This window comes from Crinia signifera, chromosome 1 (genome assembly GCF_055691185.1).
Source record: "Crinia signifera chromosome 1, ASM5569118v1, whole genome shotgun sequence".
In the NCBI taxonomy this organism is placed as follows: domain Eukaryota; kingdom Metazoa; phylum Chordata; class Amphibia; order Anura; family Myobatrachidae; genus Crinia; species Crinia signifera.
In genome coordinates this window covers 410,682,005-410,707,429 of record NC_139217.1, presented here as the reverse complement: position 1 = coordinate 410,707,429, position 25,425 = coordinate 410,682,005, and the positions used below count along the sequence as shown (strand labels likewise).

General features: G+C 44.4%; 1 protein-coding gene across 5 annotated transcripts in view; it reads right to left on the bottom strand.

The window, feature by feature from the left end:
- Window positions 1-25,425, bottom strand: part of MCTP1 (multiple C2 and transmembrane domain containing 1) — a 798,197-nt gene that overhangs the window by 63,176 nt on the left and 709,596 nt on the right. For all 5 annotated transcript variants that reach the window (XM_083151771.1, XM_083151772.1, XM_083151773.1 and 2 more), the window contains one exon: window positions 23,721-23,774. In XM_083151771.1, coding sequence (XP_083007897.1) covers window positions 23,721-23,774 — 54 coding nt within the window. The remainder of the gene's footprint in view (window positions 1-23,720; window positions 23,775-25,425) is intronic.

Sequence of the window (25,425 nt, the reverse complement as noted above, 5' to 3'; positions counted from 1 at the left end):
GCAGTCTACTGGGAACCTCCCTGACATATTTTATAGACAAGGTGTAAAATAATAAAAATTCACTCTCTTTATGTCAAATCATAGTTGCCTAACCACCGGCATCCTGCGGGAGGCTTCTGTTCAGTCATAAATCTCCTGCAGCCCCACATTGTACTTAAAATCTCACAGATTCTTCAGATTCTGCCAGGGGTGCCACTAGGGAGTTTCTTTGCAAGGACAGTGATTTGCTGTAATCACTTTGATTTAGGAGTCTCTGCTGATCACATTATCATCTGTGTTAGACTGGGGCATGAAGAACCCTCAAGGAGAATGTATTAATAGGGGCCCATAAAAAGGGGGTTGGCTATCTACCACAGAGGCTTGGTGGATGATTGAATTAGAAAGGGGTATATTCAATGCCGTTTCGGTGTGCTATGCTGGCAAAGCAGTACCTATTGTTCACGTCATAGCCCACCCTCAGTATTCAACCCACCCCTCTTCATTCACAGTTTCCACCTTGCTGTTTCTAAAGAGCGGGGTGGAAACGGCGAGTACGCCTGTCAAAACGTCGAAGCTCACGGCTACATGCAGAGGGCTCACTGCATTTGCGGCGAATGGAACATTGTATTCTGTGGGGGTTGAACGGCGAGGATAGCTTTTCCTTGCTAAAAAACCCATCCTCGCTTTGCTACCCCCCTTGCCGCTGCTCACCAGAATCATTGAATATACCCCGTGTAGTGTGATTTGAGACACTTTATAAATAAACAAAGTAAATAACGCTACTGCATGCATGATAATGTAGCAAATTAACCCCTTCAGTGGTGGGTTTTTTTTTAGGTAGCGCGCCCCACTGGGTCCGTTTTTTATATGGTGAGCGCTCCCTAAAAAAAACCCACCACCCTGCCCCTGGCAACCCGGCATGATGTTACTGAATGTCGCACACTGTCACACAGCAAGGGGGGCGGGGTTAAGGGGACATGCCGCCAAGCTGCCGGAGCCGGGCAGCGCTGAAGCTAAGTTCAGCCATTAGCTCAGAGGCACTGCCCAGCGCTAAGCAGTGGCAATGCCAGTCTGGGCACTGAAGCATATCCCGGAAAATTCTCGGGATTACCACTGAAGGGGTTAATACCAATAATGCTCTGTAGTGAATACTGTGCAACAAACTTGCCTACTTTTAAAAAAACATGTCAGGGAGATTGTGAAGGTGGCACCTGTTTGTGCGGACATGTACTGCTATATATGAGAGGCATGTCATAAAATGACTTATATCCAAATGCAGATGAGCCCCAAAGCCAACAGGCTCGGGAGATGATGATATCATCATCTTGCGCGCATCTGTCTCTATGGGAAGCACCGCAGCAGCGGCACAAGGGCAGGGGCGGCAGAGGCACTGGGGGGAGAGAGAGGCTGTGTGGAGGGCTGGACTGGAGGCTTTTTCAGACACCCGGATTCCGGGAGAATCCCGGAATCTGGGAGACTGAAAAAGCCTCCTTGAGGGTTGAGGGTTGTCATCAAAAACGGGAGAATCCTGGAAATCCGGGAGAGGTGGCAACTCTAAGGCTTGTTCATGTAATGTACAGTATTATAACCAATGCAGGGCAATGCAACTGATCAAACAATTTGAATGTCTATATGTCTGACTTCTTTATTTCCCCCCCAAAATGTAACAGCTAGATTGCTAGACTCTTCAGGGAGACTGGTGCTATTTCAAGGGTAGGCAAGCCTGGGCAACTATGATTCACATATCACCCAAAATCAGAGAATTGCTGATGTCCGGATTCAGAAAAACTCAAAGAAATATCTATGCCCATTTGTACAAAATTAACCTACTACACATGCCTGTAAACTGAGACTGTGGCTTTAAACAGCCAGGGAAATCCTTTGATTGGTCCATGGGGAACATACTGTAGGTTCAAACAAGGAGTAATTTGATTCCACAAACTACTCAGAACAAACACAGAACAAAGTATTAGGAGAACCAGTTGCTGAGCTGCAGGATTGACACCTACAAAATGCAGAAGACGTTCATTTTATTAGGTAAAAAAAAAATCTGTTTTTGTTATGACTCATGTAACAAAGTGATTCAAAAATGTGCCCTGCTTCAACATAAAGATCAACTAACTTCTTCTCCGGTTATTACCCGGTTGCCCTGGTTAAGGTACAAAGAATCAGCCCAATACAAAGCATTACTATAATTCAATTATGTTTTTTTATTTCTATTGATAGCTCGGGACCGCGGTGCTTTCTTTCTTCTTTCCATGCAGGACTTTTGAATTCAAAAGAGGAAATGAAGTTGTCCATAACCATATAATGATCTATCCGTATACACCATTCTGACATAGAGGGAGTGATATTAGACTTCCAGTGTACTTGGATGAACACCTTAGATGCACTAAGCAAGTGGCATAATAGGGTCTTTTTGTACACTGACTGGGGCCTGTGTATTAGATTAAGCAACCAAAAACTCGAACCAAAGGGCCCCTTACACATGTGAGATTTTGTCAGATTTGACCCAATTCAAATGGATTGGGCCATTTTATCTGACAAAATCTGATGTGTCTGTCTGACAAAATCTGATGTGCCTGATGCTGTAGGACCCGTTGCACGTTCCCGTGCAAATTGGATCTAACCAAGAGATTGGTCCTCCTGCACATAGGATAAATCTCAAGTCAATCAGGTCCAACTTGTCCCTCAGACAAGTTGGACAAGTGTAAGGGGGCTATAAGAGGTAGGTCTTCCTGTAAAATTAGACCCGCATTGTCTACTTCTTTTCAGTGTATTATTGTTATTAACCCATTTCCTTTACAATAGAAGTCAACCTTGAGATCACAAAATGCTCATCATACCTTTTCTTTGATGCAAAAACAAAAAGTGATAATCCTCATGCTACAGCTAGTTGACACTAGCATATATCATCTTAATTGAAGTCTAAAGCCCTTTGCTTTCTACTATAGGTGAGTGACATATTATTGCTGACAAAACTCATCAAACAGCATACACAAACACCCTCATGGGGCCCCAAGCAAGCCAGCAATTTGGGGACCCCTTTCTCAAACTGGAGATTCCTCATAGCAAGATGCTGACCCCAGCCGGCTGCCACCAATCCCACCACACCCAACCTTTCCTACCCCTTCCTCAATCATCCAAACATAGAATTTGACAGCAGATAAGAACCTCTTGGCCCATCTACCCTGTCCTTATTCATTTATCCGTTTGGCAACTGCAACATCATTTGATCTTTAAGTCTTATGCCCAGAGTGTACATTATGCCCTTGCTTGTGTATATAATGACCCCACTGTGTATTTTTCATCCCACCTCTGTATATAATGCCCCTAGTGCACATTATGCCTCCATGTAAATCCCCCAGTGTACATTATGGCCCCAACCCTTGTTTCTGTAATGCCTTCAGTGTATATTATGCCCCCACCACCCCTGTATATACAATTTTTTTGTACTGTATGTTGTAATCTTCTTCACTTTCTGACAGCAATCACAGGGTTCTCAACAGTGAACTATTTGTCCTTTGGTACCCATTACGGTAAGAGATGTCTGATTGGATCCCTTACATAGGCTTCTATAGGGCAATGCCATCTGAACATGGTATTGCCCACTGCATCCAAGTCAGACCTTGGTGCAAATGAAGTAGGTGGCCACATCTCTGTAAAATGCAATTTCAGTGGTTTGGCTGCATTTTTTAGGTGCCGCATTCCACCCTTTGTATATCCCTGTTTTATATACTGCACATTCTGTTTTGCCACTGTAATATCGAGCAAATCCCTGTTGTAACCTACAAGTCAGAATTTTGTGACCCATCGAGACAATTATGACAGTAAATGTTCCCGGACACACTGGTAACTTTTGGTAGGGGCATCTCTGTGCTACCAAGAGGCACTCATCTATACCTTCCAACTGTCACGCTTCCACCGAGGCAGTCCTGCATTTTGCCATCCCACCAAGTTGTAATGTCCCGCCGAGAAGCAGGGGGAGTCTCACCATTGCCCTGCATAGAGGCACCGCCTATACTTTCCAACTGTCATGCTTTCTGCACAGCACATGCACAAGACATCTGAGCACACTGTGGTGACAGAAGGGATGGCCACCAATAATCAATGACTCATTGTTTTATGACTTATGTTGAATGCTTTCACTTTTTTTCTAACAAGGTGATGGGATGCCTGTGAAGCCTTCCCCCCCAGGTTTGATTGGCCAATAGGCCAGTCCGTAAAAAAAAAAAAAAAAGAGGGATGACAGTTGATGAAACCATGGATGGTCATCCATAGGATAGTAGGTAATCAGCAACGTTTACCTGCCAGATCACCATAGAAGGCAACCATCTCTAAGGTCAGCCTGGTAGTAACCCATCATCCCTGGGAGTATTGGGCACACCCACAAAGAGATTCAATGGGGGCGGGGCTTTGGTGCCATGCCCACTTTTGCAAGGCCACACTCTCACACACCAGACACACTCAGAGTCCTAGATTTGAGCTTTAAAATGTTTTGATGTACAGTATCCTACTGGAATTGTGATACAGTATGAACGAGTAATAATGGTACTGTATTAGGATAGCATGAATTGAAAAGAACACACGCTACAAACATAAAGTCATATTTTGCTGTAGAAACTCTCTAATAAGATGTTGTGCTGCTATTATTCTGAATTTCATTATACCCAGAGCTCCAGCAACAAGGCACAATAGTAATAAAACAGTGGCTGCTTACTTCATCTTAGCCTTCCTGACGAGGTTCCAATTTTAGAGAATTAAAGTACAGCCATCTTATCAGACTGACCTTTGCAATAAATTGTATATTTATTGCCATGCATGGATACTTATTACCTGCTCACATTAGAACCAAGACTCACATATGCTGCTTCTACCCATATCATAATTTGATGAATCTTGCGGGATGCAAAGAAACCAGAACAGTCTACTGGGATTTCTCATCCAATCTGTTGATTCCAACTGTGAACAAGTAATTTCATCTGGGAGCATTACATCTCTATCCTTAGTGAAGTCTAAGTGCATACAGAACATTGTTAAGGGGATAACAAATCACACTGAGTTTTTTGACATTTCTAATGCTTGCTGCCAAAGAGTAAGTTCTTGCTGTGTTATGTAACTATACATCTACCAGAAGCAAAGGTCGGAGGTATAAATTAAGACACCACTCTGTCTCGTCCCTTAAACAGTACTGTGTCTTTGCTTTTGGAATGTAACATAATTCATAAATAAGCAAATTACAGATTTAAATTCTCATGCAAGCTATTAAAACGGTACCCCGATTAGTGATCACTGGGCCTTTAGTGACATCTATCATTTTCATGTAACAAAAACTATTTACAGTCTCTCACTTACACTCTGATGTGTCTGTAAAACTTTGGGGCAGGGACTGAAGTGAATTTGGGGCAGGGAATATGCATGCGTTATATAAGAAAGGGGCAGGGAATATGTATGCGTTATATAAGAAACTGTTAATAAATAAATTAGCTCGTTTGTCTATAAACAAGTTATAGAAATTAATACGACAGCACTACAAGGCAGTGGTAGTAATGCAGCCCACACACGCGCCGATGCCGGCGGTGCGATGCTGTACGATGGGGTGCGCTCTCCCGCGGCACCTCATCGTACAGTACAAAAAGTATGTGCTGCACATACTTTTTGTACTAGCTTTTTCTAGCACAGCATCGCATGCACATCGTATGCACAAGGCATACGATGCGATGCTGTGTGTGCTAGTTAAGCCCACAACGCACGCTGGTATCGGTGCGTGTGTGGGCTGCATAAGCCTAGTGAAAAGATAAAGTGTAGATAAAGTGGAAGGAGATAACGCACCACCCAATCAATTCCCAACTGTCATATTTCAAACTCAGCTGATTGGCTGGTGCTTTATCTCCTTCTACTTTATCTCCAGTTTATCTCTTTGCCGAACTTAATACATCTGCCCCAATGCAACTAGATCACAGAAGCCACACTAATATTAGTATTGGAGGGGTGAATACCCACTCAATCAGAAGAAGTTGCTGATTATGTACTTTGCACCAGGTACCATGCACCCACAAGTTATACTTTGTTCAAGCCTCCATCAGTCACATTCGAGTCCTTACTGAACTTAGCTCACACTTGCATTGCCCCTCCCTCCACCTGCCCTGACTATCTTAAGTGCAAAAATAGATCAAATATGCTCATAGGCGTGCGCACGGGGGGTGCCGGGGGTGCACAGGCACCTCCTAATGACAGGCACCCCCTGCACGCTTGCAGCACCTCCTGGCAGCCGCAGCATCCACCCGCCCACAGCCTGGACTGGACACCCTACGCACTGCTCCCTCTGCAGTGTCCGCACTGTCTGTGACAGTGTGACTTTCACACACACACCACCGCGGCGCGCGCTGGGAGGAGGAGGAGGGACAATGGGCCTTATTCTGGTTGGTGCGGCCGGGCCGTACGCGTACGTTCCGGGGTTTTTTATGATCTGCGCATGCGTACATTCGCTAATGCGCAGGCGCGAACACTCCACAACGCTTACGGACGGGTCTCTACGTGCGAAAAAACCTGTACGCGAGTGTACGGTATTGGGGGCGGCATAGGGGCGTGTTGAGGGGAGCGGCCGAAATAATGAGGGAAAATGGGCGTAAATATGGGCGTACACGGGGGTGTGCACCAAAAATGAGCGGTGCTACTACCGCACGCTCGACTAAGGCACCGTTCATTTCGGACACAAAACAGGCGGCCGCCAACCGCCAGCTCAAACCACCCCTACAGATACCGCATGCCAGCGTGCGCCTGAGTTTGCTAATTAACGCTGATTCCTACTCAAACACATACACCTGAATGTAATAAGCAATGCTGCAGTCTATTAAGTCCAAACCATGATTTCACTACCTGCAAGCCACACACAGCACTCAAACACATTGGAAGCTTATCTTTCTATACTTCTCGACATTTAAAGGTTTGTTTAATTTAAGGTAAGAATCTTTTTAAGACCTGCTTATATATGCTAAGGTAGCTATTTGCTAAACAGTTAGACACATTCACTACGTGCTTTCATAGACTTTACACAGTAGCACACTCAATCTACACAAGTCGACATGTGTCAACGTGTTCACTCTAATACAAACATAGGTTTTGTATTTAGGAAAGAATAACATAAACCACATCTAACACCTACAAAGGATGTTTCAGCAATGTTTGAAGCCCATGACCACTATTTTGCACACAATCTTTGTATAGTACCCAAAATACAGAACTCTACCACTATCTCATCTGCTATGAATTGGATTTGACTACACTCTGGATGTAAGATGCCACCAATAACATTATTGCACTCACATCTCTCTAACAAAGGATTCCTACATCTGCTTATGATACTGTCAAATCATATATATGTAAAAACTTATACATGTTTGTTCACAAGCAATTTTATCATGTTTGGCCCATTCACACATCTTTTTTTAGGGAGGACACATATGCATTCCTACACAAATTTACCTTTTCACCCTTGTTTGTCTGCCTCACCCACTCCATGAGTAAAGCATTGTTCTGGACCTGCTTTTACCTACTACTGTAGGAGCTACCTCACCTGCACACAAACTGCTTTCTCACCTATTAAGTTGCTCTGCACATGTGCTGACACAAACTAATTAGCAGGGAAAAGTTGGATAGGAACATGGGAATGGCCATGGAGAGGGTTACACATGGGAAACTTCGACCACACTTCAACAAATGTTCAAAAATACCCTGGTCAGTAAGTACACATAAATCTAGTATTTGTTTCACACAAGAAATTACACATACAACAATTTTGATTTAATTGGTAAAAGAAATTTATTTGCTGTTCAGCATCACAGCTTAAAGTGTGAACACTTTAATGTCAGAAATGAAATAAACAAATAAAATAGACACAAAAATAAAAAAACAGCCAGAACAAGAGGTTGCATATCTCCAAACATGTGTTACCCTGCAAATGCAATGGTGAAAGAAATGGGGACACCAGAATACATACTGCAACAACCAGGGTGAATACTAAGCAAGATACACACCACCAAAAATTTATCCTGCATTTGTAGAGGTCAAAATAAGAACTTTAATGCCCATGGCACGCAAATGGATAGATGGCCAACTCAGGAAGTGGATGTCCAGTGCAATTTAAACATTTGGGGTCCAACCACAGAGGAAGTGAACCAGGTCTCATTATTTGGGCCCTTTTCTCCCCCTTTTAGATGGGGCCTTGGGGACAGGGGCCTTTGGCTCAGATGGCTTGCGGCGTCTTCCCCTAGTGGACACAGGAGGGTCAGCAGAGGTGGAAGGTTGGGGAGCAGCTTGGGGTGGGGCAGCAGATGGGGGATTGTCCCTTAGGGACCTGGCGGTGGGCAGCAGCTCCGCAAGAATGACATTCAGGCGGCTGAGGTGTTGGCCAATGTTTTGCATGCCAGCCGCCAGAGTGTCATTAATGCGGTTGAAGGCCTCACACTGCTGCCTGTTTGTGGCCTTCCAATCCTCCAAAAATTCCCCAATCTGCTGCTGACGGAGCGCAGCATCCACCCCTTGCTGCTCGATCCTCTCCAGCGTCACCATCATGCTCTCTTCCCATGTCTCCTGTGGCTGGGGCTGGGGGTGTCTTCTTGGTGGAGGCTGGACCACTCGCTCCACCTGTGGCTCTGCAGAGGAAGATGCTGCCGGTACATCCTGGGTTTCTGCTTCTGCTAGGATAATAATTGAAAACAATGTCACCATCACATACGCACTAAAAAATCTCTTTCAAAATACAATGCATTACTGTGACTTACCATCAAAAGCAGCATCAAAGACCTCCGCCGGGAGCTCACTGTCCATATTGGAGATCCCCCTGACCTCGGCAACATCAATGACGTCCAAGGCGTCCTCCTCCAGGGGGGTATACTCCAAATGATCGGGCATAGGACCTCTCCCGGTGGACATGCTGTGGTTGTACCGGTCAGTCATCTTCCTCTTCATTGCCGTTTTGAAGTCAGTCCACCTACAAGTTTAAAAATACAAATATCACCATGAGATATGTGCACCACTGTGCTACGTGTAGGGTTACCACCTAGTCCCTTTAATTCCGGACACATGTTACTTACACAGGTTCTGTGGCAGTTTAAAATTAGGTGAAGTGGAGTCTTGAAGTCAGCCAGCCACAGAACCTGTGTAATTAATATGTGTCCGGAATTAAAGGGACTAGGTGGTACCCCTAGCTACGTGACATTTCCTAGTGTGGGTGATCTTATGTTTTTTAGCCATATGTGTCCCACACACACATTCATGTCTCCATTACGAGGCATTTCAGTGTCTCATCACATTCATTAGGCCACTAAATGCACATACATACATCACTATGCAGAAATGACATCATCCATGGCCAAATTATGCACCTCCACCTGTTGTGAAACTACACATTCCACCATAGCTTGACAATGTGGTTATTATGGAGTAATTTAACTATGGGATGGCATACTGGGATGTGTAGTTTCTCACCAGCTACATGTGCACAGTTTGCTCATTCTTGTTTCAGTAGCATCATATGGAACATGTTACAACAACTCTTTCAAAAACACACTTTCTCTTGTCCCATCACATACTTCACATGAGCAGAACTGTGCCCATAACCTCACATCACACCAATGGTGCATGTTTCATATATCAATATGGGTTATTAGACATGATTGTGTTCACATGTGACATTGAAGTGTAGCACTATCTACAAACACACCTTTCTATTATTCTCAAAACATACATGTAACATATGTAAACACATATGACATTATCAGGGGGACAAACACCAGGGCTATTTTTCAGCAGGCTCCAGCAGCAACTGAGGCCCTTATTCTAGGTCACTCTTTCTGACCACATATTTCTTAGATGGTCAAAACCATGTGCACTGCAGGTGAGGCAGGTGTAAAACCCCACCCAAATCTGATTATCTCTGCACAAGTAACACCTGCCTCACCTGCAGTGCACATGGTTTTGTCCATCTAAGAAATATTTTGTCTGAGTGAACTAGAATAAGGGCCTCAGTTCCTGCTGGAGCCTGCTGAAAAATAGCCCTGACAAACACACTAACCTTTTCTTCACCGCTAGCCAATCTCTGACCACTGGTGACACCTGGTTCACTTCCTCTGTGATCTTGTCCCAAAGCTTTCTCCTTGCACTGGCACCCGGCTTCCTGGTTGCCAATTCTATCCATTCGCGTGCCCTGGGCACTAAGATTCTTAATTCGGCCTCTACAAATGCAGGGTTTCTCTTTCTGGTGGTGGCATCCTGCTCAGTCCTCACCCTCGATGTTGCAGCCTGTTTTCTGGTGGCCCCAGTTCTCTCACCATGCACCTGCTGGGTCACACCTGTTTGGAGAGATGCAACCTCTTGTTCTGGCTGGTTGCTTGGCCCTTGTGGAGCTGGTGGAGGTTGAACAGGGCCTGTTACTGAGGGGCCCGCTTGGTCTTGGGTCCTCCTTGTCCTCTCCTGCTCCCTCTGCCTCAACCTTTCCAGCAAGGATTCTGCTCTGGCTCTCTGGAGAGCGTCCTCAGCTTCGGAATCGTCTGAACTAGACATGTTTGCAGCAATTGTGGCCTGCATCTGACTGAATATTTATATGTTAATCTCCCACCATGAACAAGGGGGCGTATATTTTTTCCCGCAATGGACTTGCTAATTTACGCCGATATTTCCCGCCGATAACTGCCGCTTAAATTACGCAGGTCTCCGCGCACCTGATCAATCACCTGTATATGCACATACACAGGTTGTGGAGCATTGTGTTCTGCATCGTGAAATGTGTGCACCTGTCATTCCAATGATGAGTGTTGTCAGCTGGTATCTGTTGGAGTTCGTGTATGCTTTGTGAGTCACATTTCAAAACATCACGTTATAATGCTTTCCTTACATATGTAATGAGTCTGAAATTGTCATACACCAACATGTTGCATTGTGCCCCTTTAAGCAGCGTATTTGTAAGTAGACGCTTGCGTGTATTATTTTCCGCACACTGTATATACAGTACGTCTCTCCATGGAAAACGGTGTATTGTGCCCCCCTTTAAGCAGTGTATTTGTAAGTAGACGCTTGCGTGTATTATTTTCCGCACACTGTATATACAGTACGTCTCTCCATGGAAAACGGTGTATTGTGCCCCCCTTTAAGCAGCGTATTTGTAAGTAGACGCTTGCGTGTATTATTTTCCGCACACTGTATATACAGTACGTCTCTCCATGGAAAACGGTGTATTGTGCCCCCCTTTAAGCAGCGTATTTGTAAGTAGACGCTTGCGCGTATTATTTTTCGCACACTGTATATACAGTTCCTCTTTATACATTGAATGCATGCTGTTGGTTTTGGTCTGTGTATATCGGAACGGTCCGCGTAAGTTTCTATTCGCATCCAGTTTGTTAATGTAAGAAGGATTAATAAAGTTAATACCAAACAAACTATTTTTTACACCAATCAGCAAGCACCAAAAGTGATATATGTACCTGCAATTAATAACTGCGCCATTGCCACCATGACTTCAACCAGGGCTAGGGCGTTTTCTACCCAGGAGCTATTGGCCTTGGTTGAGGTCATGGACCGCCGCCTGGGGCCCAGGGGCCCTTATGTGTCAAATAATGACAAGCGGCGGGCATATAATGCTGCCCGCCAGCTAATCTTCGCCCGGACCGGCGTTCACAGGAGCCTGGGCCAAGTTGAGCGGCGCTGGTCTGACCTGCGCCGGCGGCAGCCAGTGTTGCTATCATCACTTCGCCGCCATATTGCCCGATGTAAGTTTTTATTTACTAGTATGCCTGCGTTTTTTTGCAAATGTTTTCTGTACTTTTTATAAATATGTTCCTGAGTATGTGGGTGTATAGGGGTTGTATAGGGGGTGTATATGGGGTGTATATGGGGTGTATATGGGGTGTATATGGGGTGTATAGGGGGTGTATAGGGGGTGTATAGGGGGTGTATATGGGGTGTATAGGGGGTGTATATGGGGTGTATAGGGGGTGTATAGGGGGGGTTTAAGTAGTTGCTCAGTTTTTGGGTGTAGCATATCAATTAGTTTGCATGATAAATGTCTGAAATATAACAGCAATGATAATTTGGAAGGTTATGAGCATGACTAATGTGAATTTTTCTTTCCCCCTTTTTTATGCAACCCAATCTTCGATTTCGATGTCATCAACATGAACATTTCAGCACGGGCAAGGGCACGCATGGAAGCCCGGGAGCAGGCAGCCCGGGACCAGGCAGCCCAGGAGCAGGCAGCCCTGGAGGAGGAAGAGGAGGAGGAGGAAGAAGAGGAGGAGGAAGAGGAGAAGGAGGAAGAGGAGGAGGAAGAGGAAGAGGAGGAAGAAGAGGAGGAGGAAGAGGAGAAGGAGGAAGAGGAGGAAGAGGAGGCCGAGACAATGGCTCAAGCTGGGGCCCACACAATTTCCCCACCCCCTCCCCAACCCCCACCCCCACCCCCTCCCCAACCCCCACCCCCACCCCCACCCCTACCCCCTCCCCAACCCCCTCCCCTACCCCCACCCCCACCCCCTCCCCACCCCATTTCCTACCCCCCTACACCTCTCCACCACCCACCCCCAAACCTCTCCAATCCCCACTCACACCCACTACCTCTATCCAAATTCCCATCCCATCCCCCTTGCTCCTGATCCCCCCAACCACCGCACAGCCAACCAGCGGCGACCAGGATGGCTCAAGTAGCCGTAAGTAAATAATGTGTCTAATGTTTACCTACACATTTCTACACATAAACAATCACAACAACCACATATGTGTATCCAACATCAACATTAGTTGCAACATATCACTGCAGGGCGACCATGAGGTGTGTCCTGTCCTTCTCCAGGAACAAGGGTCCCCTTGGTGGTTTTTTTGAGTGTGGCCATGCCTCACCCCTTGAATAATTGACATAACAGTACATCCAATGAGATATCCGACATTAGTGGTGTGGTAGTAATGTGGCTCCAGGTGTTGGGTAACTCCAGTTCCCAGCATGATGTGCAACATAAATGTAGAGATTGTTTTGTTAATAGTGTGTGAGGCCATGCGGATGCATGCTTTACAAACATAGCTGTAGGCCTATAATTTGTACAGCAATGTCCTAAATTTAAAATAGTAAGGAGTGCTTAAGCCACAACAATGTCATAACCCTTAAATAGCACAGCCTAATTGTGAGGTTAGAGGACAGTCCCCCAAAACCAAACTACCAATTGGGTCTCAGCATACATACATTCAAGAAGGAGTAATTGAATTAATGTTATTTACTATGTACAGTATGTGTGTGTTAACATATTATTTTTTAGTACTGTGTTTACAGCAGACCCATCTTCAATGTAGTTTCTAAATGTATGTGGCCTTCACACATAACTCTGAACTTTTTATTATGTACAAATACAACAAACATTTGTGTATGTTATATATTAATTTTTTGTTTTATCCCTTCATTACAGACACTGAACAGCAGCAGGAGGAGGTGGCAGCCCTAATGCGGGAGATCGTCCTCACCCTCCTGTACCTCCAGATCCTGTTTGGCCTTCTGGAGGCCCGCATTTAATTTTTTTTTATCCCCCCCCCCTTATTATTTTTGTTCTAAATAAAAGTTTATGTACAGTTCGAAATTGCCTGTGTTTTTAATCAGAAATATGTTAGAGGGCTTGTAAGGGTAGGTACATACAGATGTGCACTGTAAGTTATACTTGTAATTTGAGGTGAGGGGTAATGATTGATGTGTGAATGTGTGTGTTTTTGAGTAAAATAACACATAGTGAAAATGCATGAATGTTTAATGTTGTTAGATTAAAACATCACACATAACATCAGGGTAGGTATACATGTTACACATTGTGGACAAAGTAATTATGGACATAATTTAGTACATATACAGAAACACCAACATAACTTGATTTAAAAGTAACAGCAATATGGGGACAAATAGATAGTGATTAAAATGCCACATTAGAACATAACAAATATACATGTAATGAGGGTTCAAATGTTGTTTTATTAGGTCTTTATTAAGGTAGACAATTGAGTTAATAGAAAACAATAATAGATTAACAAATAGATTAATTAATCAATTGTCAGAATTGTAGTTGAAAGGCAAGATGTGCAGGTCCATATATGTGAAGGGTATGGCAGCGTACACGGACGTACGCTCACTCTCACGAGCGGTGACAAGCTGTGTTTTCCATTGAAAACAATAGGGACCCGTCCGTGCAAGCTGGCGTACGCTCAGATCTCCGCAAGAAGTCGGTGGGAAGACTGAAGAAAGACGTCCGTAAACGGCGCCGTACGCTCAGTTGTACGCCTGTTGTCGGAGTGCAAGGGCTGGGCCGTCCGCGTACGTTGCCGTACGCTCATTTGTACGCCACTCCCCTTCTACGTTATTTCTGCCCGTACGTAAGCGGCTGATTTGAGGGTGGACTTAACCCTAACGGCCGCGTACGGCTAGCGTACGTTAGTAGTGAACGTACGCACGTTTGGCCGCTCCGATCAGAATAAGGCCCAATGTGTGTTATGATGTGCCCTCCTGCTCCAGCAGCGCTGCGTGATGTGACGCCCACAGGCGTGACGAGGAGTGTGACTTGTAGTCAGTGGAGGTGCAGGGAGGCGGGCAGACACACTCAGTTCTTCTCCCACTGCCCACACCGCACATGCGCCAGTACTGGAGGGGGTGCGCTGGTACTGGAGTGCTGGGGAATAAGCCAGGGGTGTGCCTGTACTGGAGTGCTGGGGATAAGCCAGGTGAGCGCAGGTACTGGAGTGCTGGGGGATAAGCCAGGTGAGCGCAGGTGCTGGGGGATAAGCCAGGGTTGATTGGAGTGTTGTACTGGAGTGCCAGAGGATAATCTGGGCCCTGGGGGTGTTCCAGTACTGTAGTGCTGGGGGATAAACCAGGTGTTATGCTGGTACTGGAGTGCTGGGGGATAAACCAGGGGTGAGCCGGTACTGGAGTGCTGGGGATAAGCCAGGAGTGAGCTGGTACTTGAGTGCTGGGGGATAAGCCACTGCACCTGGGTGGCGTCCAGGCCCCAAACGACTGGCCCAGGCCGCAGAGAGCAAAGCATCCAGCAGTAGCAGTTTAGGGAAAATTATAAAAGGGACAGTCAAAAGGAGACTGTAATTTATTATTTGGTGTTCGACTGTGTCTGATGTCACTTCAACCAGCTGGGGACCAGCTCCAGCAGGCATTTCAGACCTGCCCAGCCCAGGACATCGTCGCCCAGCCATCGATTGTGGAGGAGCCACTGCCACCCGCACAGAACACCGGGCAGCACAACTAGCACAAGTGCATGCAACCCCTGGCATCGAGCAAGAAACCCCTGCCATCTAGCATGATACCCGTAGCAATGAGCATGAAACCCGTAGCATCAAGCATGTAGGTAAGCGACACTTATGTGGCATAATATGTAATGGGCATTATAGTGTGTGGCATAATGTGTAATGGGCATTACGGTGCTTGGTATAACATGTAATGGGCATTACGCTGTGTGGCATAATGTGAAATGGGCATTATGGCATGTGGTTTACTATGTAATGGTTGTGTGAAGTGTAATAGGCACAACGGTGTAAATTTTCAGCGCGCACTGTCCCTGCTTTCCCTATTTAATTTTTTTTGTCAAGCTCTGGCATAACGTGTAATGGGCATTATGGTATGTGGTATAATATGTAATGGGTGTGTGGCGTGTAATAGGTCTTTGGCGCGCATTGTCCCTGTTTTTGCTGTGAGGGGTGAGACTGATTAATTCTGAAGTGCATATACCTAAATAAGTCATCTTCTATTTAGTTTGCATTGATGTCCCATAGGCATTGATAGACACTCCCATTAGGCGGTGATTGACATGCCCCTTCAATGGTGCACCCCCTAATAAAATGGGCTGCGCACGCCTATGAATATGCTTACAGGTGGGAGTGTACTAATACTGGTTCACTCTCAGAAGCAAATTCCCTCTCAAATGGACAAAACCATGTTCACTGCAGGGGGGGAGGGGGGGGGGGGGTTGCAGATGTAACGTGCATAGAGAATTAGATTTGGGTGAGTTATTTTGTTTCTGTGCAGGGAAAATACTGACTGCTTTATTTTTACACTGCAATATAGATCTCACTTTGGAGTAAAACCCCACTCTGGAGTAAAGCCCCACCCAAATCTAATTCTATCTGCCCCACCTGCAGTGCACATGGTTTTGTTAATTTGATACGAATTTTGCCTCTGAGAGTGAATCAGAATAAGGCCCTAGGTGAGCATGCACAGTACAAAAAAGGCACAATTTGTGCAACAAAAACGACATGACCAACTACACATCTGCTGCGCCTGTATACATAAAATGTGGACTGCCCATACTGAATACTGTTTACACATATGAGGCCAAAAGTCCAGGTCCTGACTTAGTAGCAGATGTCACCCTCTATTGATTTTCTTTATGTATGTACTAGAGGTCTTAGTATGTACTGGGGGCCTTAGTAGAACAATGTGCAAAATGACAGAATCATTATTTTATTTAGCAAATTATGAATAATTAATCCTCTATTCATTGGACCTGGCCCTGCTGACGTCCTCTTTCCTGAGCTCAAGGAACACATTCTTGGTGAGACTTCCGCATCTGATGATGATGTCATGACTGCTGTGCAGGATCGGTTTTTAGACAAATCGATGGGAGAATTGTATTGAAGACTATGGTCCATAAAATCACTTTCCCCTGCCAACAACTCAGGTGGAATTATGAAAGGGCAGAAGGGAAAGTGACCAGAGCTCCACCTGTCCTCAATATCATCAGCACTCCACACTTGGCACCCCTGCAGGCAGTTTTGTGGCTAAGAAATCATTTATTTCCATTTCTGCCACTCTAAAGTGAGTCAAACTGATTTGCTTCCATATTGTCAAATACTCCAGGATTACTTGATGTGGGCATGTCTAAATCAGTGACCCCATTAAATATTATAGAAAGATTTGTATTGGGTTTAGTAGTGATAAAAGAGGCGTGGATAATTGCAGAACTTTATGGCAGCTTGATATTGCCATGCAATTCTGCACATAGTATATAAAAGAACTTATGTTGCATCCATAGCTATTCTGTTGGAGGCATCAGTCATCTCTGCCTCTGTAATTCCTATGGTAAGGAAAAACAGAACTACAGCCATGGTGGAGTAATACGTTTAACCAATGTAGGCAAATCTCTCAAGTAACATGGAGGGGCACGGAAGCTGAGAGATGGGATGGTAGTTTGAGAGAGAGCTTGGATAAGAGTTGTGTTTTTCTCTGAATGGGAGCAATAACTGTATGTTTGAACAATGAAGGAAATATACCAGAGAGAGTTATTGCAGATTTTAGTTAAGGGTGGGATGAGCACAGGAGACAAAGCTTTACTTATTTGTGAGAAGATAGATGATAGGTAGTAGAGTAGGAGGAAGAGAAAAGTGCAGATACTTCATCTTCATGTGTGGCATCAAATAAAGTGAATGTGCCAGAGTGTCCAGGTTGGGAATTGAGCAGATCACTGACTGAGGTGCAGCTTACCTTTTCATTTTAGATCTTATCAATCTTGTCCTTGAAGTAGAAAGTAAAATCTTGTGCATTGAGGGTGGCTTGTGGCTTGGGTGAGAGAGGGCTGAGAAGTGATTTAAATGTATTAAAAAGCCATATGTGGATAGAAGCCTGAGCAGAGATGAGAGTTTGGAAATATGTGTGATTGGCAGTTTCCTTGACAATAGTATCATAGTGGTAGATAGTCTTATACGTGAGGAAGCCCATTGGATTGCGAGATTTACTCCAAAAATGTACCTGTCGAAATTTTGCAAATCAACATTGTGTCTATTGACATTGGACATGTTAACACTATGGTCTCTAGATAACAATCATTGACATTATGATTGTCTTTACATATTCTTAACCCAAACTACTGTATAGGTTGGCAATCCAATCAGGAACTAGAAGAAAAGACAAAGTTGAACTGCAGTCTTTAGAGTACAAGACCAAATACAGATGCTACAAAACTAATTAATTAAGGATTAATAAATTAAAAAATCTACCTGTATATATCTATATCTTAATTACATATCTCTCTCTCTCTCTCATATCGATCTACAGATGTGTCAATGCTTCCTCATCAGTGGCGAATTTTATCTAAGGGCTGCCCCATCCAGGTAAAATCTGCCACACCGTTCAATTGGCCGATTCAGACCTGATCACAAGGCTGCGAATTCGTGCAGTGGGCGATTATCGATACATTGCTCATGCATATGGTCCACATGCGTACGGTACCCATATGCGAGGCTGTCATGCGATGAACTCCTGCAACTAGTTCTGTTCACTGGCCGTTTGCAAGGTGATTGACAAGGAGTGGGCGTTTCGGGATGGAAAACTTCAATGATGAGCTTGTTACTAAGGATTTTGGACATATTCACACATCCATTTGCACAGCGATCACATTAATTTGCAAGGCGAGATTTCACTGGTGCAGGGAGGCGGCTTAACTGATCGCTGGCTGCTGTGAATATCCCAATATCAGTGATCCAGATGCTGTCTATGACTGCAGTGGCTTCACTGTGACTGACAGTGACCTCCTACTGGAAGTCTTGCCAGTTAGTCACAGGCACCACAGGCTTCCACCCTCTGGTAATGCTACTAAATCAAAATAAATCAAAATAAATCAGGCGCTAAATTAAATAGCTATAATTAAAGTGACTATGTAAATTGTATACACCTCAGCAGCAGATAAATATGCTTGTTATTGCATGTCTTATAGATTGACTAAATCCTCATCTGAAGAAACAAATTACAAATCACCCTTACCGCAAACTTAATTGGGGTCAACAACAAAAGTGACCCCAATTAACTTTGCGGTCAGGGTGATTTGACGGTTCCCATCAAAGACGTCCATGTTAAACTCATAACATGGCTTCTATGGTGAGAACCACCCATAGACTCCCATGATAATTTGTTAACATGGAAGTCTATGGAGTCGTGAACAGCCACCGACTGGGGGGATTCCGCTCACTCTCGGGGAAGAGCCGCATGTGTAAAAAAACATGCAGCTCCTCAGTCCAGTGGTCCAGGACAATGGATTGACGGCATGGCACAGCTTCTATTTGCACAGCAGAGAGGCCCCCACAGCGGCAAAAATGGGGTGTGTGGCCTTGCAAGAATGATGCAATTTGTAGGCCATGCCCCTTGCCACTAAGCCACACCCCCTATTGTTGACCGCGCACCGGAGGCGCACACGGCTATCTCTCTTTCCTGGATTGAAAAGTTGGGAGGTATGATATAATCTATCTATCTATCTATTGTATATCTCATATAAAGGAAATGAGAAGACCAAGGATAATCTATGTTTTCTTAGGAATAATTAAAAACTACTTTAGTGTACTGTAGGAGTTACAATAGGAAAATAAAACACGATATATAAAGAGGTAAATCCTACCTAAAATGGCACATGCTGCAAATGCTGTCAGTACTTGTATGAATATAAGTAGTCTTTCTCAAAAGTTTCATTGTAACATCTCATTTTGAAGGCTCCTCTAGCAGCGAAGAGATTTGGGGTATTGTAATAAAGCAGACAGTTCCAGACCTTTATCACTGCACTCTTGTGTGCAGCAAAGTAGTCCTGCTAGCACAATCCATTGCTTTTGTGGTACAAGGTCACTCTAATTTCCTCCCTCTGGTTTTCATATTCCCACAAGGACGACTAATGCAAGTGCTATCATATCCTGACACAATGAATTGTGGAAACAGGCTTGTATTTCTTTCTTCTGCTTCTCTTCTCTGTTTTTTTCCCTTTTTTTTTGACACAATGGCTGAATTGGTCAGCACAGAATAAGGAGCCAATATTTTAACTATTTTAGAGCCACACTATCTGAGCCAGGGTACTGCAAATCCACAGTGAAATTGTATTTTTTAACTTTTCAACTCATTTAAAGCAAATGCTTCAAAAGCTAGTCGGCTACCTTGTGATTGCCTCTGTGTTTGTGCATGTGTGAAAAAGAGATGTAGTGCTTTGAAGACACACAAATGGACACTAGACATATATAGATGATATATATATATATATATATATTTACACACACACACACACTCTCTCTCTCTCTCTCTCTATATATATATATATATAATGTGCAATTCCCCTTTAACGCGCTATATTATATTATATTATGCACTCAGCATCTGAAGAGATTGCAGTTACTAATACTGGTAAACATCTTTTACAATTAATATACCCTGGCGTTGTTTGTTTGATGTTATGTCTCAGTTAGTCATTTACAATTATTCATTAAGAAATACCCCTGAAAAAGTCTCTCATGAGACGAAACGCGTTGGGTGCGTGTGACCTTTGCTGTGTACCCCAGTTCTGTGATTTACGTGAAGGGGAGAATTCAAGCATTTCTTAATGAATATGATGCTACATCATCAATTTTATGAGAAAATAACTTTTTATTAAATATATATTTGGACTTTTTCTCTATGTATTGGATTTGACCAACATTTAAAGACACAGGCACACATTGGCTGAAATATTCGGCCCATGTTCTAGACATAAATCCACTATTGTTGTGTGTGTGTGTGTGTGTGTATATTTTATATATATATGAATACTGGTTCATCCAATTACCTCCACATGCAAAGGTGTCATTACAAAATAGTGATGTGGCAAATCCTTTAATGACGTGACATGCCTTCTAATTTTTCTTTGTAATGCAGGACCATCTCCAGTTTTGGAGCTACATGTGGCGTGGTGGGAAGCCATTGACGTGGTTTAGCAGGCTAGCTGGTTGCAGGAATGCTTTGATTTGGTCAGGAATGTTCTCTGTATGGTTTGGGGACAATGTTTATTTGTTGTGTGTTTATAGCATTTTGGGACATTTGACATGTATTGTCAGGCCAGTGTCCTTTATGACTTCTGCGTTTTATTCATCTATATACTGGATGCTGTTAGCAATTTGTATTTCACCAACATGTCATTGTTTACATAATTATTTCAAGTGATTTACATATTCTGATTTCATAACAATAAGTCAGGAAAATTAGTTCACCACGCTTTTACAAAATCCATTATTTCCAGAACATTCCCGGCTTTGATCAGGTAGAACAGTGCTCTCCAAGAAGTTATAATATAATGCAGCCCTTTTTGTGTCAATATGTTGGAACTTTTTTTATAGTAAATGTATAAAAACACCAAGCAAACAGCAATTCAATTGAATCTACGGTACTTGTGAGTTATCTGGGCGTCCGATTTTTTGATTGTATGCCTTAAGTTAAGGCATACAATCAGATGCGATGCGATATCGCATCGCATCGCATCGCATGCGACCATCGGATGCGATGACCCGATTTTTCCATAGGAATCAATGTTAAAATGGACTGAGTCCATTTTAACATGGAATTCAATGGGAAAAAGGGGTCCTTTTCATACCCCTACTATCCAAGTGGGCATGGAGTTGGATATAAACCTGTGGCGAGCGTAGCGAGCCACCGAGCCCGAAGCGTGGCGAGCGAAGCGAGCCCCGCGAGGGGACGGTATTCCGTGTCCCCTCGCGGGGCTCGCTACGCTCGCCACGCTTCGGGCTCGGTGGCTCGCTACGCTCGCCACAGGTTTATATCCAACTCCATGCCCACTTGGATAGTAGGGGTATGAAAAGGACCCCTTTTTCCCATTGAATTCCATGTTAAAATGGACTCAGTCCATTTTAACATTGATTCCTATGGAAAAATCGGGTCATCGCATCGCATCGCATCCGATGGACGCATGCGATGCGATGCGATGTCCCGATCCGACCCGATTTAAAAATCGGACGCCCGGATAACTCACAAGTACCGAATCTACTTTGTGAAGGGTGTTGTGGAAAAAGTGAATTGGTGATTTTTGTTGGTTCAGGGTGAATTCATAATAGCTACTGCTAATTCTGAGTCGCATGGATGAAGCAATGTGCATAGAACACCTGTCAGCATATTGTGAATGCACCAAAAAAGGAGTCGCTTTCTGTGTATATGCCCAACCATCTATCAGCACATGCATGGGGGCTTCAAGGGGTGCCATTGCTATGAGGCCCAAAGTTTTAGGGAAGCCAGGTTTTAAAGTTGCATTTCACTTTCCCAGAATTGCCTGCTAAGCAATTGGGGCTGGTGAGTGAGACTCCGGCTAGCATGGGAGGACGGGGCGCAGCCGGTCCAGGCCCAGGGATGTGACTGCACCCACAGCCCCTGTAGCGTGGATGCAGGAGCCCTGGATGATGGGGTTTGGGATCTTGAGGCGGCGGGCAAAGTGCATCGCATTGACTGGGGAGTAGTTGCGGATGACAGAGGAGAGAAGCTCTGCTTGGGAGACAATAGTGCCCAGTCCGTGTACCCACAGCCCCCGGGTATCACCTCACCTCCTCCTGTATCCGTCCTCTGGCTCCCACAGGTTAACAGCACCGGGACCCAGTGCCCCTATGGAGCCTGCTCACCAATGCCACCACTTGGGCTGCGGAGCCCTAATTACACCACTTAGTGTGACATCAAGTAAATTAGTGACCTATGATGGTTCAAAAAATAAACCAGAACACTACTTTGGGGCATATTATTAACTAGGGTACTACTATTGTTCAGAAAATTAACTGGGGCACTATTTATAATGCAGCATAAAATGAATAACTGCTGAGGAAAGGTGTCTCTGAAGAAGCAATAGGACATGCATTCCAGGGCATAACTAGATATTCATAGGCCCAATAGCAAAAGTTTGTAAGGGCCCCCTATTTAGCAACTGATGGTGATAAATGTATATAAAACATATTACTTAGACAGTAAATATGGGCCCCTTTCAGCTCTGAGCCCCATAGCAGCTGCACCCCTTGCACCTTTGGTAGTTACACCCTTGTGCTCCTTAGCAAAATAGTAATAATGTCTGGTATAATGTGTAAGGGGCATTACTGTGTGGCATTGTGCATAAGGGTTTTACTAATGTTGGACATAATGTGCGAGGGGCATTGCTGTGTGGCATTACAGTATGTGTATACAGCCATTAATAAAGTCCTGGGTCAGAAGTGGAACTAGCACTGGTGCTAGTCGGCACAGCCAAAATGTTACCATGGGCATCATATTGGTTAAGGCCGGCTCTGCGTCAGTGGAGGGGACAGCCTTTCTCATGCAGATGCATGGATCTTCATTGTACAAAGGCAGATTCTCACTTTAGCATAAAGAAGGACGCAGGCTGTAATGGCGATATGGAAAAGTCACTGTAGATACTTCTGATTCAGGGTCAGGACCCACTGTTTGTTAATGTACTTTAATGATGGACCTATGGTTAGAGATCTCTTCTAAGTTCACCCTTATAGAAACAATGATACACAGCAGTATACAGTATTGTACCTCTACTTCGGCTGTGCGCACAGAGCATGTCATTTCTTTACAGTCAACAGTGCAAATAATCTCTGTATATAATCAGCCCCACTGTTGCTCATCTTGGCGCACTCTCAGGAAGGACACCCTTTTGTCCTTCATAAATAGCCGTCAGTACAGTTATCATCTAAAGAGCCATCACGTTCTGTACAAACTGAATCATATTTGTTCTTGGCAGAAAAGAAAAACTGACCCAGCTCAAAAAAGAAAGGGATTTATTGCTCTCCGTCCCTTCCCGCAACATACAGCGGCATTGTTAGAATGATAAACAGGCTGTCCAAAGTCCTGGACTGCAACACTCCACATCTTGTTTCCTCTGTCTATGTCATGCTTACATTCTGATAACCTCAGGTACCCATGTGTACCGAAGGATAATTACCTTGTCATCTTTGTCATTCTCCTCATCCTCGTCCTCTAGCATGTCTTCCACTACCTGCGGACACAAACACCAACACATCATTACTACAGAGCCCTGGCAACCCAGGCATGGCAATTTCAGCAACATTGCAGTATATTTTAAGACTAAAATACAAAAGTGAGAGAAGACCAGATATTTGAGATCAACATTTGCAGATCTACTAGCTAATTACAGGCACACTTTTTGTATCATTCATTCAAACAAGAGACACAACTGTTCTATATACTGTAGGTTGCAATATTTAAAGGGTACAATACAATCTGGTTTATAATAGATTTTTTAGTATATTGTGAATCATCTTTGGGGAGTACAGATGTGTCCTTGTACACTGTAGCTTTCTTGGCGTTCCTGGTCCAGTGCACATTTTTTACGCAAATGGGCACCTTAGCTGAAGCGTAATGCGGCAAATCAGCTTCACAAGACTGCACTGGTTTATTTGATATGTTACACTTGTACAGTATATTTGTGTGTGACTTAGTCAGAACCTGTATACAAAGTGCTACAATGCAGCAGATGTGCCTTTTTTTCTTGCCAAGTTCCTTTGTTTTAAATACATAGATTCAGACTCAGTTGCACACAGATATACAGTGAAGTCCCATGAAGTGGTTTTATTGCAATATTTTGCGACTAAGGCATGCATTTGCATGTAAAATAATCCACACCACTCGGAGGGACTCACTGGCATCAGGTGGATAGCAGCATTGGCGGAACTCCCGGAGGCAATGGAGTCATCTGCCGCCAGGAGCAAGCCTTAAAGGGGGCACTGACTCCACTGCCTGAGGCTTATTGAGGTTAGGTGTATGAGGACACATCTGTAGGTATACAGGTGGTGACAATCCTTACTACACTACTCTGCAGCTCTTCCTCTAACGTCCTAATTGAATACTGGATAGAATGGTGCAATGTCATTGAATGGGACTGTATAAGAGGAATATGATTTATTAGGTAACACATTGCGTGCATATTTTCCTGCAAAAAAATAAAAAAACAGATAAAAACCTGATTTTGATGGATCAAAAAATGACTTCAGAATAAATGTTTCAAATTTAACGAAGCTAAAGCCCTAAACATTTTAATGTAGGAGATGAAGCCTGAGTGTGGCTGTCAATATTCTTTTTCACTCATGAAATCCCAAATTACTAATGCCGGGTACACACTAGGCGATGTGTGTACCCGCGGATACCAGCGGTGGCGGGGACCCGGCATCGGCAAGTGGATACACACTTGCTGATATCCATGGGGGTGAGCGACTGCGGGTGGGGGGCGGCTGCAGCATGGCCCTCGTTAACGAATTCCTTCCATCTACACACTAGGGCCCTTATTCTGATCGGTGCGGCCGGATCCGATTATGCGGCCAGGACTGTGCGTGCGAAACCCCGCTGGCCGAACGGACCGCACGTGTATTTTTCACGGAATACGCCTCCTCCATCTAAGGGAACCTCCCCCATCATTCGATGGTCGCAGACCATCAAATGCAGGACCGAGTGCTCCACCAGCTCCCGCAACCTCAGACCACACGGACATTTTTCCGCGCAAAAGCCGGGATCTGGGCGGGCAGCTGACATCCGGCGATGTCATATGTCCGCCCCCCAGGGGTGCAAGTATGGCGGTACGGGGTGGTACGGCGTACCGGTAAAACATATTGTGCCGGTACCCCGTACCGCCA